Here is a 22,469-nt window from a genome sequence, read left to right on the forward strand (position 1 = left end):
GGTAAACGTCAATAAAAATGAACTACCCCTTATGCCCATTGGTATATTTATTAAAGAGGTTGACAATTGCAACATTTAGGTGAGTGTTATTACACACCTTCTAATATTATATATTTATGTTTTTAATTTTGAGAAACCGCTTGTCAAATCGTATCTACCACTTCTCATTTTAAAAAGACAATGCAGTTCTGCAGTTTATCGTGTGTTATCATGTGAAAATAATTGAGCCCGTATTTTTTCAAAAATTCTCATCTCTAACGTCACGTGTTGATTAACGTTTATATAGAATCGCAATATAACCAAGGTAGACACAAATTTCAAGTTAGGTTTCAAAACGGATTTAGTTTTGGTGGTTTGGTGTACATCCCTGCCTGTTAAGATTTCATTTTCATTTTCCGTCCTAAAGCTACAATTTTGTGTCCCATAAAAAGAGAGTATGTATCAAACCGGTATAATTTCTGGGTGGGTATAAAAAAAACTATCGTGATTGTTCGTATGTCTGTCATTTGAATGTCACTTCGATGCATACAGCTTTTCAATCAAAATACCACTCTTGGGTAAATAAAGTGTGTCCTTTTGATATAAACGTATCTGTATTTGTTAAAGTTGAAAGTGCACTCCCAGGTTCACAGCATGTTACCAGTTCAATAATGGAATGTGTATTTTTATCGATAGAAATGCCTTCTGTGTGGGTGACAAGCAAATATACGTTGGAGAGTTTTGTTTCCGTGACAAACAGCTTCCTGTCTCAATTTTAAGCGGTGTTTCATGTTGGTGAGGTTTTCATCTAGGGAAGATATTGTTTATAAATGTTCACCTTCTAAGAACTTAAGCCAGAGTATCGGGCACAATGGTTGCGATAAAGGAAACATTCTGTCATCACTGAATGAATGATTATGGTATAACACCACCTCGGCAAGAATGCAGCCATGTCGTGAAGATTGTCATCATGGCCTTGTGGCGATTGTCGTCATGTCATCGTGACGATTGTCATCATGGCATTGTGACGATTGTCATCATAGCATCCTGACGATTGTCATCATGGCATCGTGACGGTTGTCATGGCACACTTATGATAGGAGTATAGCTTACATTATACTCTAGGAAAGACTGATGGCAACATCTTTTGAACTATTATATGGTTACAATATTTTTTGCACTCAGGGACAATATTACAACCTCACCATGAGAAAATGACATAGTCCAATGTCGTTTTTCACTAGATTAACCTAAAACTGTTTTGTTATAGCATTGTTGAAAAGTAGCCTGAGCAAAAAGAGCGGGAAATTAAGGGTAAATATGAGAGAAACTCTAAATGTCTACCTTTGGAAAGGATTACTGTTTATTCAGAGTACTCTTCTGACATTCCTATGTCAGTCGTCAATTGAGCATTCATTTGACATTCGTTCTCTTAGATGAAATTTACCCGAAAACCTGATTACTGTCATTCATGTGTGAGAAAAAAGCAATGGCCTTAAGAGGTCAACTTTTGCGAGGTGTGCAGAAAACATGAATAACTTAAAACCAAACTGATTTGGTTGAATAGATACGCCTAGTAGAAATTAACCGTTAGATAATCAGGGAATGATCTGTTATCCGGTATGTGTGAGACATTCTACAGTAAATTGCAGTGATTTGTCAACAGACTTCAGGTCCACACTGTTCATGTTAGAAAGGTTGTCATGCGTCGAAAACTACAATGGCCACCACACACATGTGCTTTGCTTCAAATGTTATTTAAAACTTCAACACGTTTTAAAAAGGAAGATGGCAAGAATTTGCATCTGGTTTAAGGTCGACTCTGTACAGTGTCCCTGGAGCACACATGGCTAGGAACAATACCTACTGAAGTTTGGTTCAGATTTCCACCTGCTGTCCGCTTGGATCCGGACTGCAATGTGTGTCGACCATGACCCAGAGCAGAAGAAAACACATCTTCTGGAATGTATCTACAAACAAAAGGCATTTGGAACAGATCTGTATTTAAAGGTGGCGAATTTAAGCTATCGCTGTCCTTTCCACCAAAACGACGAGTAAGTGCTAGTTCAAGCGAAGAACAATTGTTCTGGCATTTTTTTCCTAATTCCGTCGTTTCCTATCCATTCTGGCCGCTCTGAGAACGCTGGTGTCCACATGTGGTGTCGGTTTAGCGATGCCTGCCCCCGACACAAGTAGCAAATCTGCTACAAACCAGACTAAACCTTTTGTGTCCACAGACACTGAGTGGATACCATGAATAGAATCAAAATGTCATCCGAGGTGAACATTGCTTTTGAGCCTAGGTCGTCTGTACCCAATTTCCTAAGTATTGTGCATGGATGACAGGTTTTTACCTGACAAACTTATCATTTTCTCGCCAAATGTTTTCATTGAATTTTATTTCTTCCCACCTATCTGCTTATCTACTTCTTTCATTTACATCCTCAGTCCATTATCCATGGAATTTAATTAAGTAAATTATTGTTTCTCTGGAGGAACTCAAAGGATCTGCCCATTGTTTCCCGTTATAATGTTGTGTTATCAATCCACTCAAAAGTAGTTCTTATATCCGAAAGTGTCAAGCTAATCTGTGCTGGCCGAGTTATTGATAACCAGTTCACTGCGCATATTGAAGAGATTATTAACTCTAATATCTGCCAGTATATTTGATTGTATATATGATACATTCCATTCATATTTACTGATCCAATACGTCATCCGGCTCGTGCACTGTGGGTAGCGAATATGGAATGCTCTCGCAAAGATCTGTATCCGGTTATTGTTATGACGTAACCACCAATGATAATATACAAAGCAGTTTCTTGTTATCGCATATACAAACTGGAAGCTGGAGAGAAAATATTAGTGCAGGCGAAAGAGGTATTTTTTTCTTGGAACCAAGAATGTTTACGTGGGTCGTGGAAATCACAAGGAAGACGAAATGTTTAATTGTTCATGATGTCTCGATATACTGACTGCATGGTGCCAACTTGTAGCACACAGACATTCTCAACTTGCATAGTTACAGCATTCCTATTGTATATGAGGATAGGGACAAATGTGGAATAGCCGGTTTTGCTGAATTGACACAGCAACAGATGCGTTACTGAGACAGCATTTTGCTGAAATAAGAAGAAAGGTGAACATGATAAGCTTCTCTAAATGGGAAATACTCCCCCGCCTGAATGTCAAAGAAATGCCACTGATTTGGTTAAAATCCATCCGTTTTAACACCAAACTGGAAAGTGAACTTATAGATTTAATACCGCATTTCTATGAAGAGAAGTTTTCAGTGACTCAAAGAAATGTGCAAGAGAAATGTCTCTTTGAATTATTGAGAATCCTTGGTATTGGATAATGACAATGGACTCCAGATAAATGTGTGTTGTTCCATATGTAAAGTTTTGTGTACAATACACATTTTGTCCGCGATGTTATTGTGTGTTAATTGTGCGAAAATACATGTGATCTGGGAAGATACCCCACCGCTGAGATGTCCGTTAAGATAATTCCGTATGTCCGCGGCCCAGTCTCCACAAGGCTATTTTATTGCAGCCGTAAAGGATGTTAGAATGAAATGTTCACATTTTCGTACATGCACAGAAAGGTCTGCTTTTTCTCTCACTCGGGGGTCTTGTGGAATTTGACGTGTTAGTCCTGGCTGTTGTTGAACAGTTCTGGGCTGCTGTACGCTCCCCATCTCTCTCTCCGTTTCAAACTCTCTAGCCAGCGTTGCCTCCATCCATTCATCGTCAGACTGGCGTTATCTGGGCTAGCACATGGGCTCTGTACAGCGCGCAAATTTGTTTTCACAAGTGGTGTGTTATATTATCCATTCCATCTTAGAAGCATGCCTTCTTATTAGTTTGATGGTGCGTGTACGGAGAAAAAGGCCCCTTTGAGCTTCCATATGTTCTAAAAACACAGAGAAAAACTCCTGCCCAATTGGAACACCATGCTGAAGAATTTAATAACCACAGCAGGGATCCCATATATTGACTTAATTTCACGGTCTTATCCAAGCTAAGTTGACAACTCACAACAAACTAAGCAGCAAACATGGATCTTGTTGCCCTGTCGTGATGTTTGATTTTATTCAAAACATTGTTATTGTGAACCTCATTTTATAATAATTTCTATGTCGCACTGATAAGATAAATAAAACCCGGGAAATAAACAAAGCGAACTACGAAGTGGGTATAATGTAAATGAGTATTAAACTGTCAGAAAAGTAACAAGCGATGTTTCATGTGTATGTATTTGATTAATAATTTCCGTATCATAAATATTTTTGATTATCATTCATTCATTGCCAATAGTGGGTGAATTCATTATTATAATATGACCCTTGTTGAATTTTATGTCAAGTAAAAATTAAACACCAGGTCTTGTAAAGTTTACTTGAACACCTTTTTAAGAAGTTCTGAAAAAAAAACCCTTAAACATATACGAGAAAGTTATTATAAGGCTAAATGGTCTTAGTATTTATTTTCCATGGGGGGCTGTATTATTACCCTTGTGCAATATGTTTTTGGGATTTTGAAAATGCGCTTAACAACTAAGAGTAGCCAACTAAGAGTAGCTGAGAGACATATAAATGCACATACGGTGATTCACCAGCTGGAGCTTTTGGGCGCAAGCGTCAGAAGTCACCTCTGTCAGAAGGCGTGTTAAATGTGTAATCAGTAGCTACCATCAGGTGTATCCCCTTACATTGCCCACAATCTGACTTTACACTGCCTGAAGCAGTTTTAACAAAACATGGAACTTGATCCTCCTCGTTCTTTCTTGGTATAAAGACGTCTTTTTAGCACAGTATTGCGCAAGCTCTTTACAGATTATTCTGAATATAATACTTTGTGTCAAAACAAATACTTGGCGAAATCAGAAAAGGAAACAAAACAGCGACGTGTATTTCTTTTCTTTTTTACCTCTTAAATATAATATAGCAACAAGAAAGCAAAACATTGATTTTGTACAACAGAGAATTCTTTTGACTAAACCAAGTAACATAAATAAGTGTTCTTCGTCATGTGAAGAGCCACTTTTTGGCAATCTTTATCGTGTTAGCATATAGTGGGTTTAGCTTCGTTCTGCTCCTGTAAAATTATACAATGTGTGGGTTTCGATTTATTGTCCCCTGCAGGAGTCCGTGTCGGGTTTCAGGACAAGTCCGTCTTTTGTTGCTGCTCAGGCAATGTTTTAATCCGTGCCACACGTTTATCGCCACTGTGTTCAACTTATCTTCCGAAATACATATATAATGTTCAGGATGAATGCTCCACAATGTAAAACCTGTTAACTTTAGAGAGACTTTTTCCCTTAGCCCTGGTTCTGGCTGAGCAAGCCTACCGCCATATAATAGGTATCGGCCATCTGTCACAAAAGACATATTACCGTATAAAGTTACCATAGCCCAAGTCTGAATCCTTCAATATTGTATAAATAGGAAAAAAATGACCCCTCTAAAGTGACACCTGCTGTTAAAATGTGCGCTTAAAACGTATGTTTCAGTTGACGAGTCACGTAAAACTTTATTCTGTAAGGTGTAAGGTACAAAGTGGCATACATGTGGTAATTCATGAACGTACATATTGCCGTTGTTGAAGACTGGGTCAGGAATATTGGCCTTTTGTGGCAAAAACGAGATCTGATTTTTGGTACATCAAAATTTCCCATATCTTGAACATTTCATCTTTTTATTAAAATAATAGAAAATTTTAGTGGTTTTTGTGTATCGATATTCTTGTATCTTGTCAATGATAGTGCTTGTGACCTTTCTTGAAACTTACTTTTAACAAAGCAGAGTGTTCCACAGCATCTCTACCCCATATAAGATGTTCATTGTTGATGACAGTATCGAATGATCAAACCAGTTAACCCAAGGCTAAATTTAATTTCTCTGTGAGACGGAACGAAATCTGACCAAGCCCTGGACTCTCTCGATCAGCTGTTGCTCTTTGCCTACCCAGTCTCTAGGGGCCATTAGACCCGCCTCCGGCATTCCTGGGGCATCTTGAAACACCAGGGACAAAAGCCCTGTTGACTGATAAACTCCGGACACAGCATGATGGGAACTAACTCTCCCAGACCTTCCCCAATCGTAGTTTTTTCCAGTCATTATGGCCAAACAAGAGTTACATGCTCTGGTACATCGGTCATCATGTAAATATTACCATGGAAAGGTATAAATGTCACAAAGACATTCAAATGTCTGGAATCCTTTTGTCGCCCAGAATCGTCTGGGTTTCCCTGTGAAAGTATCGAAATAATTTTTGAGACAATATAAAGAAAGTTTAAATAAAAATGTTCTTTTTACGTTTTATGGTAGAACAGAAAGTGGAAAATTTGAAAGTTTTAGGCAATAATCATACGTTTATCTAATATTCTTAACAATGCTTTCACTACTGTGTGTGGCAAAGTTGTTTGATCCTTACAAATGTATATTGGTCTGGAACCTAGCTGTTGATGCAATATTCGGTTATATTTTGGTGGTTTATGACACATGGCAAGTAAAGTCTTATGTGAACTCAGGTTTGTATAAAGTACATGTTGTAATAATATTTAAAGGTTAAACTTAGCCAAAAGTATTTTTAATTCCCCAGCAAGTAGTAATTTATCTTGCTTTCTAAACAACGGAATTATTTTTGTACGCAGGACAGTGTGTAAGCACGGAAATTAAACGTCTTTTGTTGTATGTCTTTGTTTCTATAAATACAATAGATGCCCAAGCTGAACGGAGCAGGTTCTCTCCTTTATTCGGGTTTCGTGTAGCACATTTTCGTGTCTTGGAGAGCATCTGTGAATGGGACATATGTAATTACTTAAGATGACAAATGTGGCCCGATCTCGTTAGCTTCCAGATAAAGACAAAAAAATCGAAATTCCCCATTATATGCTTTTTCTATTCTTACGAAGAAGCTTGTCTTAAAGTGTGAGAAAAAAAGTAGACCGTGTGTAGGTCTGAGATACTAGATCCCCACCAGTGCGGTAAGCTTTTACACGAGGGGTGGTGGAAATAATGTGAGAATGTAGACAGGCTGTGTGTTTGTGTTTTAGATCTGCCAACATCTGATTACGACTCAGGTTTCAATGATTGACAGGGTTGCTATGGTAATTGAACTCCCAGAGCAATGCAGGAAAGCCGCGTGAACTCTGAGGTCGGTCAAAGCAGCCAATCAACGTGAGCTCTCACAACCATAATGTAGCTCAAAGTCGCACAAGCAAAGCGTCAGGACACGTCAGTAATTCTACACTTAATTGTATATTTCAGTTCATTTTCGTGCTGGAAATCGTGCCACGGTGGGGGCCCTGGCAGACCTTCCGATGCTTCACGACCAGGGCGGCCCGGGGGTGAGCTCTCCGACCCCGCCCATGATCCCGTCCTTCGGCTTCACCCAGGAGCAGGTGGCTTGTGTGTGTGAGGTGCTCATCCAGGGAGGGAACATCGAGAGACTCGCCCGCTTCCTCTGGTCTCTACCAGCCTGTGAACATCTCCACAAAAATGAAAGTGTTCTCAAAGCAAAGTCCGTGGTCGCCTTTCACAGGGGCAACTTCAGGGAACTGTACAAAATCTTGGAAAGCAACACATTTTCCGTTCATAACCATCCCCAACTGCAAGCCCTTTGGCTCAAAGCCCACTATCTGGAGGCAGAAAAACTACGTGGACGCCCCCTCGGGGCGGTGGGCAAATATCGGGTACGCCGGAAGTTTCCTTTGCCCAGAACAATCTGGGATGGTGAAGAAACCAGTTATTGTTTTAAGGAAAAATCACGAAACGTTCTGAGAGAATGGTACGCCCACAATCCGTACCCCTCACCCCGGGAGAAAAGGGAATTGGCTGAGGGCACAGGCCTTACTACCACACAAGTGAGCAACTGGTTTAAAAATAGACGACAGCGAGACAGAGCTGCCGAGCAAAAAGACCGGTAAGTATAAAGAGTATACATCAGATAAAACTGACTGCTGGGGGAATCGGACAGTCTTCTTATTACTGGCAACGTTTTACACACACACACATGACGTAAATTACTAACAACTTTCCAGCCAAACTTAATGCATCCGTATTTGAAAAAAGGGATTAGATCCTATAACATTATCACAGTCATTGTTAGTATGTTACAAGTGGGCTTACATCAAGTTACATAATCACAGTCCTTGTTATTACACTCATGTGTTACAAGTGGGCTTACATCAAGTTACATAATCACAGTCCTTGTTATTACACTCATGTGTTACGAGTGGGCTTACATTATGTTACATTTTCACGATCGTTTTTATTACACTCATTTGTTATAAGTGGGCCTACATTAAGTTAAACCGTAAGTGGGAAGATCTGGCAACAACCTGCGGATGGTCGTGAGTTTCCCCCGGGCTCTGCCCGGTTTCCACCCACCATAATGCTGGCCGCCGTCGTATAAGTGAAATACTCTTCACCAATGTATATATAGTAAAACACCAATCAAATAAATAAATAAATAAAGTTAAATAATCACGGTCGTTGTTATTACACCCATGTGTTACAAGTGGGCTTACATCAAGTCACATCATCACAGTCGTTATAATTACACTCATGTCTTACAAGTGGGCTTACATCAAGTTACATTATCAAAGTCTTGGTTATTACACTCGTGTGTTACAAGTTGGCTTACATCAAGTCACATTATCACAGTCGTTATTGCACTCATGTGTTACGAGTGGGCTTATAGCAAGTTACATTATCAGTCGTTATTATTACACTCATCTGTTACAAGTGGGCTTATACCAAGTTACATTATCACAGTCGTTATTATTACACTCATGTGTTACAAGTGTGCTTACATCAAGTTACATTATCAAAGTCTTGGTTATTACACTCGTGTGTTACAAGTGGGCTTACATCAAGTCACATTATCACAGTCATTATTATTGCACTCATGTGTTACGAGTGGGCTTATACCAAGTTACATTATCAGTCGTTATTATTACACTCATCTGTTACAAGTGGGCTTATACCAAGTTACATTATCACAGTCGTTATAATTAACACTCATGTGTTACAAGTGTGCTTACACCAAGTTACATTATCGCAGTCGTTATTTTTACACCCATGTGTTACAAGTGGACTTACACCAAGTTAGATTATCGCAGTCGTTATTATTACAGTCATGTGTTACACGTGGGCTTACATAAAGTTACATTATCACAATCGTTGTTATTACACTATTCTGTTACAAGTGGGTTTACATCGGTTTACATTATCACAGTCGTTGTTATTACACTCGTTTGTTACAGGTGGGCTTACCTCAAGTTACATTATCACAATCGTTGTAATTACACATTATGCGTACACGTGCACTCTGAGGACTCTTTCGTCGTCATATGACTAAAAATTGTTAAGTGCGACGTTAAACCCTAAGCATTCACTCACTCACCAGTACAATATCACCGTCACTATCAATACACCCATGGAACAGAAACAGGGTTACTTAAACGGGGTATATTATACCATACCAAGTACAATATCACAGTCACTATTAGTACATTCATGTAACAGTAACAGGGTTACTATACGTTGTACATTATCACAAACAATGTACAATATCACAGTCACCATTAATTCATTCATGTTACAGTAACAGGGTTACTACACGTTGTACATTATCACAAACAATGTACAATATCACAGTATTAATTCATTCATGTTACAGTAACAGGGTTACTACACGTTGTACATTATCACAAACAATGTACAATATCACATTCAGTATTAATTCATTCATGTTACAGTAACAGTGTTATTATACATTATCACAAACAATGTACAATATCACAGTCACCATTAATTCACTCATGTTACAGCAACAGGGTTACTACACGTTGTACATTATCACAAACAATGTACAATATCACAGTCAGTATTAATTCATTCATGTTACAGTAACAGGGTTACTATATATGCCCTACATTATCACAAACAAAGTATACTATTAGTACACTCGTGTATCAGCAATGGAGTTGCTACATCACGCAGGATTTACGCACTTCAATCATGAAATGTAGGATATACAATAAAGTTTGTCCATATTATAGAGATAATCAATAAATGGATACAATTCCGCTGAAATCTTACCGCCATTGCTAAAATAAAGAATATTGTTACTTCATATTGCGAACAGCTTATTGCTTCGCAGTTTTAAATACCAACAACTTTCGTGCTGACGTGTAGTCCATGTATGTACATTGTCTGCATTTACATTTTATGTTTGAGAAAAATATTTTTCTACATAATTATGCGTTTAGCACACATGTAAGTTACTGATAAAGAATGGACATTTGTTTAGAGTCCATATATTTATTGCGTAATATTCAAATAATGTATCTTCGAAAAGCGAAGACTTCATTATGACTCAATATTTCAATGTTTATTTGGCATGAACAGGAGCTGACGGTGACAGAATAGTGACCAGAATAACGAATATTACTGTATTAGATTAAACTCGTCAGCCGAACTTTAGCGGATTCCTACTGTTCATAGCAGTAGTGTTTGTTAAGTTTTCCCATGGTTATATATCCATAAAATTGCTTTGTACGTCTCGTGGCGTACTTTTTGTTTCTTTCTGCAGTAAACATTATACTTGTACAGTTACAAAGATACTCAAATTCATGGATTAGCCCCATGTAATTTTACTGACATAATGATATCAGATGGGTGTTAATTTTGTATTACATGTGCTTATGTTGATTAACTCGACGGCTGCGTAACTTTGCCAGCGTAGATCTAATACTGCTCTCAAAACGTGCCGGTATACACACCACATAAACAAGGTAACTCCTCAACTCCCTCAGGTAAGAGTTTATAAGCTATACAACCACATCTCAGTAGCCAGGCTGACGGGGTAGGGTAGTAATCCAACTGTCAGGTGCTGATGATAAATAATACCTTCTCACGTCACCCCGCAGTGTCAGCCTGTCTTCACTCTGGAAAAAATTTTCCACCTTAAAACCCCTGTGTCACTGATAGTCATACATTTCTTCCACTGTCTATCCTTGAAATACCTTCCTTCAGTGACCACAACGACAGCAAGGAAGTCTCTGGACATTCAACAAAATTCAGTAATAGAGACACATATGCTTTCGGAAAAAATGACAGGTCTAAACAACTCTCTCTTTCTGTGTATATATGTGTGTATATGTTTTGTGTGTATAAAAACAACTAGTGTAACAACTGATTTCTTGTGCTCTGTAGAAATGTTGCCAAATGTTTCAGATACCGGTACTTTATCTCTTCTACTTTTGTAGAAATAGTCGTCAACATTGGTAAAGGCATACTTCTGGACTTCATACATGTAAGCGACAATAAGTCGATTCATGTTTCAGGCAGTTTCCACTTTTTGTTATATTACCTGTACATGGTGACTTCTCGGCTTGGTTGGAACATTTGCATGAATTCTTTGTTATTCAAAGTTGATATTCAAGCAAAGTCCAAATTAATGGGCTAATCATTCAACCTATGAAACAATGTACAATATAAACACAATTTTTTAAGTTGTAAGGTGAATGCGACTTATACAGGAGCGTTTTTTTTATCTTTGGCAGGTAATTGTCTTACACTATCTTTTTCAGAATCTTTAAGTCCATTACCAAGTATGGTAAAGCATTTATATATGATTATGTATAAAAAACCTAAAACCAACATCATAAACACTTTGAATGTGATTAGACTTACCTGTGTGTTCTATCCAGCATACTGATGTGACAATACATGTTGTCTTCAATTTAGATTCTTCAAATAATTTACTTTGTAAACAGTATAAAGGCGGTATAAGAGATGCAAATGTATTCACTCTTATATAGCATCTGTATTCGCCTTGGCAATTCAGTAACAAAATAGTTTAATTTTGTAAGTACAGGTGAATTACATGGAATGTAATGACACCTTACCATACTTAACAGTCAAGTTGTTTTCCGTTTGTGTACCTTACCTACTCACATATCTCGGTGCCAGTTCCATGCTTAGAATGTAGGAGTACCCATTTACGGTCATCTGAAATTTGAAGAAGAAAAAATATTAGTGGAAGATTTGATATAATTTTGTGTTAATTTCAAACACACAATGACAGATTAACAAAAGTAGAAACTAATCAAAACCCATTATTCATTAAAACATTACTAACAACAAAGAGTAACCGACAGAGTTGGTCTAAATAAATAGCTAAAAAAAGACATTTGCATATGAATCTAAAATTAAGTCTAAAAATAACTTTATATGATCCAAATAGTAAGTATTTTACGCCTATGTCAGTTGTTGTCACAAATAATAACCATTCGTGTTAAGGTTTTAACATTCGACATTAAAACTTTAGATATATCGTTTTTGTTATAATTACGTTTTTTAATCATGCCCTGTTACCTATAATGTTCATACAAAAGTCCAAAAAGGGCGTCAATGTTTAGGGTCTGTTATTTTATGAAAATATTAGGTTATTTTGCGTGTATATTATATCGTAAAAATATATAAGTAAATTTAAAATAGCTATGCTACTCATTTTGACTGCAGTATTTTGCAGTCCCAAATTTCAGACTTTAACAATAAAGGGTCCAATAAATAGACTTAAAAGTTTGAGGCTAAGGTATAGAATAAACAGAATAATATTCTGTGTGAGGTAATACATTTCATGCTGTGTGATATATAGTATATATGTTTACCTGTGCGTCGCTCTGTCTGCCTTAACGCGTCAGGCATTACACACACCGAGTGTACTGTCTATTGAACGGCCCCATGCCTGTAACACAACACTCCTTGTGATCGCTCTTCATTTCAAAGTCAACTTCTTACCACTTTAATGGCCTCGACTTCAAACGTTTAACAGCAGCTAACCTCATGTGTATGACCAGGTAACAAATAATGGGAAATTTCAATAAGCCTTGAACCGTAAGCCTACAATCCTGGAAAAAGCATTTACCATGAAGCAGTGCTTAGAACAAAAACGACTCACGCTCAGTTTGTAGTTACTTTGTTTTGCATTTCTGTTAATTTCGGTTGAAACTCTTGTTGTCAAATCCTTAATTGCAAAGCATCTGAATATAACGCAAATTAACACATAACTGTTCATATATACACAGTATACTGTTTATCATTTATTTAACCGAATTGTCACTGTATTTGAAATGTATGAGTTGTTGTATTCGTTTATGTTGAGTCTCTACAGTTGAGTTATTCTGCGGGAGAACGAAATGGAAAAAAAATCACACTTGTTTTGGCATTAACAGCAATATTTGTTATTTCGAGATTTTATTCTCAATTAAAAATTCTGAAGATAAAGTATTCACACGGATGTGGTAAAAAAAATGTCAAGTTAGCAAACAGGCCTATGGTAAAAACGTACGCATTTATGCTGATAGTTTGTGTTAAACAGCCGCTAAGCCTTTTGTTCTACGTGCAGGGTTGAAACAATACTTTCATTGCATGAATTCTCACCATTGCGTTTTCAGTGAAATTACAGAACAAATTGCAATCTTTCAATCTTTCAATAAATGTTGAGACATGATTACTGAGTATTTGCGTGACTTAGACGGAAGTGCAGCGCTTACTTCCCTTCCTTCCTTTTTTATATAGGCAAAATAACCGTACAGATTGGCGGTAGATGCCGGTAACAGAGCTAATAGCGGACAAATATATACAAGACAATAGCCAGAAATAAAGCTGTTGTATCATTATTTTAGCATTACATCTTCCCCGTTGTGACAATAATCATGATTTATTGCCACAGTTAACTGAGGCGAGGAAGTTGGTAGGCCTATCACTGTACACATGCTTATATACGCCTACGCTGGCATTAGAAACTATTGTTAATTTGGATGAGATAATGTTTCTAACAACCGGAATTATCTCAATTTAGAGGCATTATTAACTTTTTGCCTCTACTTACAAGACTGCGAATAATGCACAGCCTTGAAATTTAATTCCTTTAATTAATTAAAATTTAATTAAGATATATACATTACTTTACCTGTTTAAAACTATAAAAGCGAATGAACATTTGAAAGTATATTTTGAGCAGTTTTGGAAGCAGTACCATTATATGGTGTACACCTGGGATATACTATATCCCAGATGGTGTTAAATATATGTTTCGTGCAGTGTTGTTACTCCATCAGTGTAGTGAGTGTATTATTGCGTTACAATCTATATTATATCTTACTACAATAATATATGACGTATATTTAATCAAGCTGGCATATATAATGTATTTACAAGTCTGTTCTCAAATGGGGATGTTTCTATCAATCTTTTGAATTGTAACAAAGTACATTAAAAATTTGGAAAATTAAAACTTAAAACAAAAAAAAAAAACAAAATGGAAATTTTGAGAGAATCAAAGATATGAAAATAAAAATAGTGTGAAGTTTACTTATGTAAGTTCAAGAAAAGCTGATTGAATCGCACAGCTTTCTGCTATTTTAGTTCTATATGGAGTTTATATTGAGCTGTAAAAATCGTGTCACGTAAGGTATGCTCGGTATGGTTTTCGTGGTATGAATAGTGCTGTCAGGCGAAGAATGTGGTGAATTAAAGTGCAAGGTATTTATGACATACAAATCGCCTGCTGAAACGTTTGGTACAGTAAATAGTGCTTATCTATTTGACAATATCATTTGTGATATGTGATCAGGTGAGTATTCTGGGGTTAAGTGCTTCAAGGTGAATGATTTATTGTGAATATTTAAGTGGAAATTTTAGTCACAGGAATAAACCGAGCTTCACGTCTCTGTCTGTGTAAAACTTTGAGTCAGATTTTTACCTGTATGGAATATTTGTTACATATTTAAAGCAAAACAGCTCACGTAGAGCAATAGCAGAGATAAGGTATTTTTCGTCAGATTAGGTATTTCCGCTACAATATGTTTTCCAGACCAAACAACTATAGCACATCAGGTATTTTTAGCAAATCAGTCATTTCTACCAGATGAGTTACATTTGTTTATACCAGATCAGGTATTTGTCAGCTCACATATTTCTCCCAGATCTGTTATTTATATCAGACCAGGTTATTTATGCCAGAGTATGTATCACTGTGAAATGCTTCACGGCTTTCTCTGATCAGGTATTTCTGTTTCATCAGACATTTCTGCCATATCAGGAGGTGTTTTTATCTAATGAGGAATTTCATCCTCAGCAAGTTTTCTACGATATCAGGTATTTCAACTATAACAGGTATTTATTTGTACCTGCTTAGGTATTTTTGCCATAGCAGATGTTTTTATCTAATGAGGAATTTCAGTCTCAGCAAGTTTTCTACGATATCAGGTATTTCAACTATAACAGGTAGTTGGTTGTGCCTGTTTCTGTCATAGCAGGTATTGTTTTTGCAACAGATTGTTTTTTTTTCTGGCAGCTTAGATATTTTGCTATGAAGACAATAACACGTATTTCTATACCTGATCAGGTATTTCAACCACAGGATGTATTTCCACTAGAGCATGTATGCTTGCTAGAGGAGGTATTTCTACTTAGTAAAGAGAGTTTTCTGACAGATCAGGGTTTTCTACTTCAGTAGAAAAGTAGAAAATCTATACCTGATCAGTTATTTCTACTATAGGAGGCATTTCTACTGTATCACGTATTTCTATACCTGATCAGACATTTCTACTATAGCAGGTATTTCTATTATTACAGGTGTTTTTATTATAGCATATAGTTCTACCAGATGAAATATTTATGTCCTATCAGGTATTTCTGCCACAACAGATATTTCTGGCAGATTAGGTATTTCTACTATATAGCAGCTGTTTCTACTAAAGCGAGTATTTCTTCTTGATCAAGTGTTTTTACTTTTACTTGTCATCAGTTTTTTTTCCTACCAGTTTAGCTGTCGCAGATCTGATATTTCTGCGACATCAGGCATTTCGCCGAGCCTGGCCATCGCGTTTACCATAAATGAAAAATGTCATTATAAATCATCATTATAAAAGTATACATGGCTCCGGGTGCATTCATTTTTGTTATTATTTTTTTCTTCAGGGAGACAACTCACTCAGGCCTGCAGGACCCCAATTCTCCTAATGACGACAGTCTCAAGGATGATACCCCGGGCAGTCTTAACGGACAGACGAAGCTGGATGACCCCTCGGGCACCCCCCAGCATACGCCCCAGTCCCACGCGGCCATCTACGCCGATCTACAGAAATCCCAGCTGCTACCTAGTCCTACCTCGGGTACTATCCCCAATCTTTTTAGCGGCACCAACAGCGGCCCTTTGACCAGTCCGCATTCCGCTAACAATGGACCAACACATGCCCATGATAATAGCATTTTCTCGGACTACCAGACTTTATAAGGCTTCCTGTCCTCTTTATATACCCTCTATATTATAAGGACTATTGGTAGCCAATCTTTAGGAATACTATTTCCATGTCTCATCATTTATGTGGCTAATTTACATATCCACCGGGAGTTTATCACGGTACAAAAGTACGTTACCGTAGTGACTTTCGATATGTCATTGTGGTGACCTTGCATGGGTGCAGGTTTTTTATCTGTTTATTTTTTTTCGGGCAAACGACCAGTGTGCAGCTTAGAGGAACTACGTTGGTATCCATCGCTCTTTGAATATATGATGACAGCGTTTAGTTGTCATCCAGATAGCAGTAGTATTGGATATTCGCCATTTGACGGCACCAGATGATATGAATGTCAGATGTACTCAAGTATACACGCAACTGTTCCCAACTACTTAGGTCATAACCACTGGATGTATACACTGAATGTAGATCGGCTTGCTCAGCTCTTAAGAAAGGCCCGCCCCATCAGGCAACTGTTTACCGCATTCTTGACCAGCTTTAATCAAGCATTGTCAACAACTACACAACCCCTGCAATGGTCTGTCGTGCTTCTAGGCCTAAAGGTAACTCCCAAAGGATGGCCAACGGCATGAAAAACTCGGAACTATTTTACGCCTGAATTAAATGCAGCTGTTGGTCTGTTTCTTAACAACGTCTGGGAAACGTCTTTTTCCGAAGGAACTACACCCAAAATATTTTGATAGTTTTTCAGTCCTGTCGGTGGACATGTTTCAACTGGTGTGTAACAGCCTGGGGTGAAGTGGGCGCAATTCGAACTGGCTCTCTCTCCCCCTGTTCTGGAGTTAGTTAAGATTTTTCATCACCGCGTAGGATGGTAACCCGGACGCTGAACGAAGCTGGGAACACGTGCTTATGGAATAACAGGGTGACTGCCATTCCAACCATTATGCGGAGAGTGAGTAAGTAAGTATGAGAATTCTGACTGGGAGCAAAAAGCTAGGTCAAGAGGGGCAACAAATTGACTGAATCAACTTGGAGCATTATCAGTAGCAATCTGTCAAGAATGTCCGTATCGTATGACGTCTGAAACGTGTGATTGGTGGGCCTACCTGCACGAACATTTTTACTGAGATTCGGAATGATCAAGGGGCGGAGAATCCATTTTCTTCCATCGGAGACTCACATCAGTGCATCTGTACTATATATATATACTACATGAATTACAAAGGATTGGATGTTCATGCAGTTTTAAAAATGCCAAGGTGTGCAATAAGTCCTAATGTGTATCAGATAGCTATATCCACTCCAGTCATATTGATTATCGAGTGCTAAGGAAAGAATAATGTTTTATTGACATGCTCAGTGCTAATAAAGCAACTGTATATTTTTTAAACATTGAAAATATCAAAATATTGTGGAAAATGAATCTGTTTTAGATGTAACTGTGTAACGTGGAAACTAGGGAACATTGAACAGAAACGGCGAGATCACTTAAAAAAAAACTGTTCCTGTCCTGAAGAATTTCCAGTTAAAAGTGTTTTTGTACAGAAAAGATGTGGTTGAAATTTAGAAATTTCAGAGCTGTGCTTGTTTTCCTGTCTTAAGTACTGCTCGTACTGATGGCACTGTAACACAATGCCTCCATTTACTGTAATTACATAGGAATCAGCTTTAGTTCCATGTCCAGTAACCTCATGAACACTTCAACTCATCGGAATACATTCATGTTTGTCCAGTATCTCACAGGAAGCGATGTTTTAATAATCAACAAGATGGTTTTATTCGATAAAATAGCCAGGATTTTGTATGCTGAATCTGTTCTGCAATCTTTCACTTGACGACAGCTTTTTATCCCGTGTGAATAGTGTATGCCACTAAATCTACAGAAAACACGGTATAATTGAAGCCAGAGATATACAGACATTGGTATACATAATTATGAAATTCCATGAAAATAGTATTAAAGAATGACCGCACAGTAACACGTGCGGAAGTCAAGAACCTCCGCAATGCGTACCATGACAGTGTATTTAGCTTAGGATAATTGTTTTTGTTTCTGTTTCAACCGATCTATGTTTCCTCCCAGTACTTGATTTTACAAAGACTAGCGCTGGATATAATGCTTTATGTGTCTGCTTTACTACATTGTGCGTCCGCTGCATTGACGTGACTGTTTTATGGACTATACAGTGATCGTTATGGGGGTGTGTTCGCACTTCCAATGTGATCAGGCTGTTTTCAGGGCGTGAGGGTTGAGTGTTTCTAAACAATATGACCAATGACTGATGTAACAGGTGTTTATTAGCGTCGAGAGCAAACCATTGGAGATTGTGAGTTATTGTAGATTACACAATGTGGTATTAAATAAACTGTAGTTTTGTACTATTTCTTTCTTGTGCGTCCCAGCAGCCGAAGAATTTCTCATAACGCTTCAGCTTAAGTCGAAACAAGCCTCCAGTATTTCGTGGGTATTTATTTTTACCCTCTGTCGTTGTTTACAGAAGTTCAGCTGTTTTGTGTGGGCACTTTGCCAGGCTATGACGTCAGAATGTCAATCTGTCAGAGAAGCCAATCTGGATACATCATCAGTTGGTAAAGTGCCCGGATAGTCGGTGAAAGATCATGGAAGCCAACCAGACGTACACAAAACTGTCACATTCCGACTTGCTCTATACACAAGGCTTGCTAAATATCCCAGTCGTTGGCCCAAGGTACTCGATTCGAATCGATTGATTGGTTGATAGTGAATTTCTGACAAACGATTGAAGCACACTAACACTTATCAAGAACATATAAATTACTCGAGTAGCACGTGGTGAACACAAGACAACGGGCGTCTTAACCCTTGAATCTATATTACCTGTTCGAACATTTAATGATTAACTAATTCGTAACTGCGAATAATACAGTAGTGGATGCATTCTTGGTATCGTTTGTTTTATATTTCTTGTAGTACTGTAAAACCATACACGCTACATGATAGTCGACGATGTGCGACCATCCTGTAAACCGTCCTACTATATTCCGAGGCAATGTTATATACCATTCAGTATTCAACCCCCAGCAGTCTCTCACCAATGCGGTCGATGTGAGTTCAAGTCCAGCTCATGCTGGCTTCCTCTCCGGCCGTACGTGGAAGTTTTGCCAGCTACCTGCAGATGGTCGTGGGTTTCCTCCGGGCTCTGCCCGGTTTCCATCCACCATAATGCTGGCCGCCGTCGTATAAGTGAAATATTCTTGAGTACGGCGTAAAAACACCAATCAAATAAATAAATAAATAACAGTATTCAACCAATACTTACTTTCGATCAGCCAAAAAATTTATCAGCTCATCACCTCTGCATCGTCGAAAGTTTGCAAAATGTCACGTTAAAGTACAGTGTAACATTGAATGTCACGTGAATTGATTTATGCTATGCACTAATGGCGATCAATGTTGTCTAAAAACCTTATGCATATAGGTACCAAACTTTCCAGACACAAATTATCCAGGTAGGCTATTCTAAATGTCGACTGTGATGCATTGATAAACATAGACACCTGTGTCAGCGAAAGAATACAGTACAACGAAACATTTGTTCCATATTTAGTCCAAACTGAGCTGAGGGGTCGCTGCAGATCTGACATTGGAAGACACTAGATTGATAGGAAGAAATAGACGCGTGTAAGAATATCCTTAATTAAGTTTGCGCACTTATATAAAGCGTCTGATTCATTCATATACAGCCTTCATCTCTGCTCTGTCGATCTGCACATGGCCAGTGCGGTCGAGTGCATGATTCGATGTTCGTATACGGCTTTATGTCAGCTACACTATGCTATGTCTATATACTGAATAAGCTACCAGGCAAAGGGCGGTGGTTTTTCTTAGAGCTCTGGCTCGGTTTTCTCCACCAATAAAGCTAACAGCCGTCGTAATGAAGTCAAACATTTTGTGTACGATGTTTAACTCAGATCACAAAAAAGGATTGGATGGTATTCTTGGGAATTTCCATGATCATTTCACATGAACTGTTTTAATAATACTTATGTAGAAGTTGAATTCAGGATTCGATTACATTGAGGAAGGTGCTCACACTATGCTCTTTCAACTACAGGAGCAAGTCTATCTAAACCATCCTTCTGGTAAATTGATGCCATTCTGCCCCCCCCCCCCCCAAGTACCCCACCAACCGAAGTTATGTAATTCAAATGCTAATATATTGAGTATATATTCATGAAATTCTATCCAAGGAAATGTCAAACACACTAAACATGAAATTGGCAAACAGCATCTTGCTTGGGATCAAACTATTCCAGCTATACCACTGTTCAAGGATTCACATGAATACATGTAGACCTACTATTCAAAAATGAAAGGAATATTTTTGTTGGTAACGCTGGAAATACGATTGTGTAAATGTGAGTGAATATGGAAATACGATTGTGTGAATGTCAGTGAACAGGGAATAAAGTCAGGCTATTCACGATTTTATACATGATAACCAGCGAAAATATGCCAATACCATGCCCGCAGGCGATTTGAATAACGTGCGTGTCGTGGGGTGCATTTCCGTACATTCGACTGGTTAGTGCAGTGGAATTAAACTGAAGTAATATAACACACGCAAATATTGTCGGCTATTAATTCGGCATGTATCAATGAAATTGCACGCATGATTATTACACAGAGTACATAGCAGAGTGATTTATGGGCTTTACTTTAAATCGCCAGGTCACACAAGTTGATGGTTCAGTCTTAGGGAATCTTCGACATACACAATCACGAATGTTGTTGGGGGAGGGGGGGGGGGGGGCTATAGAGGTACGAGCACTGGACGGTATAGTGAATCGTTTTTCTGATCTTAAAAGACATTCGCTGAATATCATCTTCATTCTACTGAGGTAGTACACACAGAGCTCTGTTGAAATGTGTAAGACGTGGAAAAGTTCGTCAGTTGTTTGCCAGAGGTCGGGAGTTTATTATACATATTAGTTATCTCTCCAGACCCTTGGCCAATGGGGTAGCATGTTCGAATGGAGCTCTCGCTGCGTCGGCTATGTAAGTCAAGAGGCTTTTCAGGCATCTGTGAAGGCCGTTGCTTTACGCCACTAAGTACCAATCAAATAAGTAGATAAACCATACACTATGCCACACCAAATCTTTCTTTAAAATTCTCACAAAATTACTCATTATTTTGATTTTGTAATCACCTGCAGCGCATAAGTCCTGAACATTCCCCTAAGTGGAGAGAAAATTTCAGTATATACAACTTTCACAGATATTTTTCACATTTATTTTTGCCTGAGTTAAATCCAGTAAAATATTTCGGTCTTTGTTCATCTTGATCACTGTATGTAATAATTACTTCACATGAATGAGTCGACGTGGCACCAGTAAACCTAACATGAAATTCTTCTACTGGCAAAAATAAAAGGAGAGAGGTAAGGTTTCAGGCCACCGGCATCCAAGACTATTAATATGATTGATAAAGCCCAGTTAAGTGAAAATTAAATGCAGTGAAAACCTCAGAAATAAATATAGTTTTTAATTTAAGCTTAATTAGTCTTCTCGTTGAAGCTCGAGTATGTTGTTCTCTGTTTTTTTTTTTAACACACTGGCCTTTAAATATGTCTGTTTCAGTAATACATAAACACACGGAATAGGGGATGTTTCTTGTCAATGCCCTATAAATTACGTCACCGAAAGTCCACTATTCACCTGAGTGGGCATGCGCAAGTTCAAACAGCTCTCGTTGGTTAGGTTTCGGCTTGAAGTCAGGAGTCCTGTATGATATCTGGTGAGGCTCGTCGTTTCCTCATAAACCTGGCCCACCGCGGTAATATGAATGATTACACATTTGATTAACATCAACAGTCGAATACATAGATCAAGCAAACAACAAAGCGGCATTTTAAAGATTCTTGGCCCATTTTCAAAATAAAGATGGTAGATAATACATGTATGAGTGGTGTCGAGCTCTGTAATAAATGATCCCCGTCGTAGAAGTGAAAACTGGGAATGGCGTAAAACACCTATCAAATTAAACAAATAAGTAATAATTTATAAATAACAGTGGATTCACATGATTGTGACAAAACAATGTAATTGTTCTTATTCATGAACTGTTACATGTTGATTCTGTATCTCGGACTTTATAATAATAAAAAATTTTTCAATTCATATAAACTAAAACTTCTTCAGTATCAGCATGTAGCTCTGGCAT

General features: G+C 37.9%; 1 protein-coding gene across 4 annotated transcripts in view; it reads left to right on the forward strand.

Annotated features, from left to right (window-relative positions):
* Nucleotides 1–18,648, forward strand: part of LOC135468051 (homeobox protein six1-like) — a 60,602-nt gene extending 41,954 nt beyond the window's left edge. For all 4 annotated transcript variants that reach the window (XM_064746067.1, XM_064746069.1, XM_064746068.1 and 1 more), the window contains 2 exons: nucleotides 7,253–7,907; nucleotides 15,983–18,648. In XM_064746067.1, the coding sequence (XP_064602137.1) occupies nucleotides 7,253–7,907; nucleotides 15,983–16,298 (971 nt within the window). In that variant the 3' untranslated portion in view covers nucleotides 16,299–18,648. The remainder of the gene's footprint in view (nucleotides 1–7,252; nucleotides 7,908–15,982) is intronic.
* The last annotated feature ends 3,821 nt before the right edge of the window (nucleotides 18,649–22,469 follow it).

This window comes from Liolophura sinensis, chromosome 6, assembly GCF_032854445.1.
Source record: "Liolophura sinensis isolate JHLJ2023 chromosome 6, CUHK_Ljap_v2, whole genome shotgun sequence".
In the NCBI taxonomy this organism is placed as follows: domain Eukaryota; kingdom Metazoa; phylum Mollusca; class Polyplacophora; order Chitonida; family Chitonidae; genus Liolophura; species Liolophura sinensis.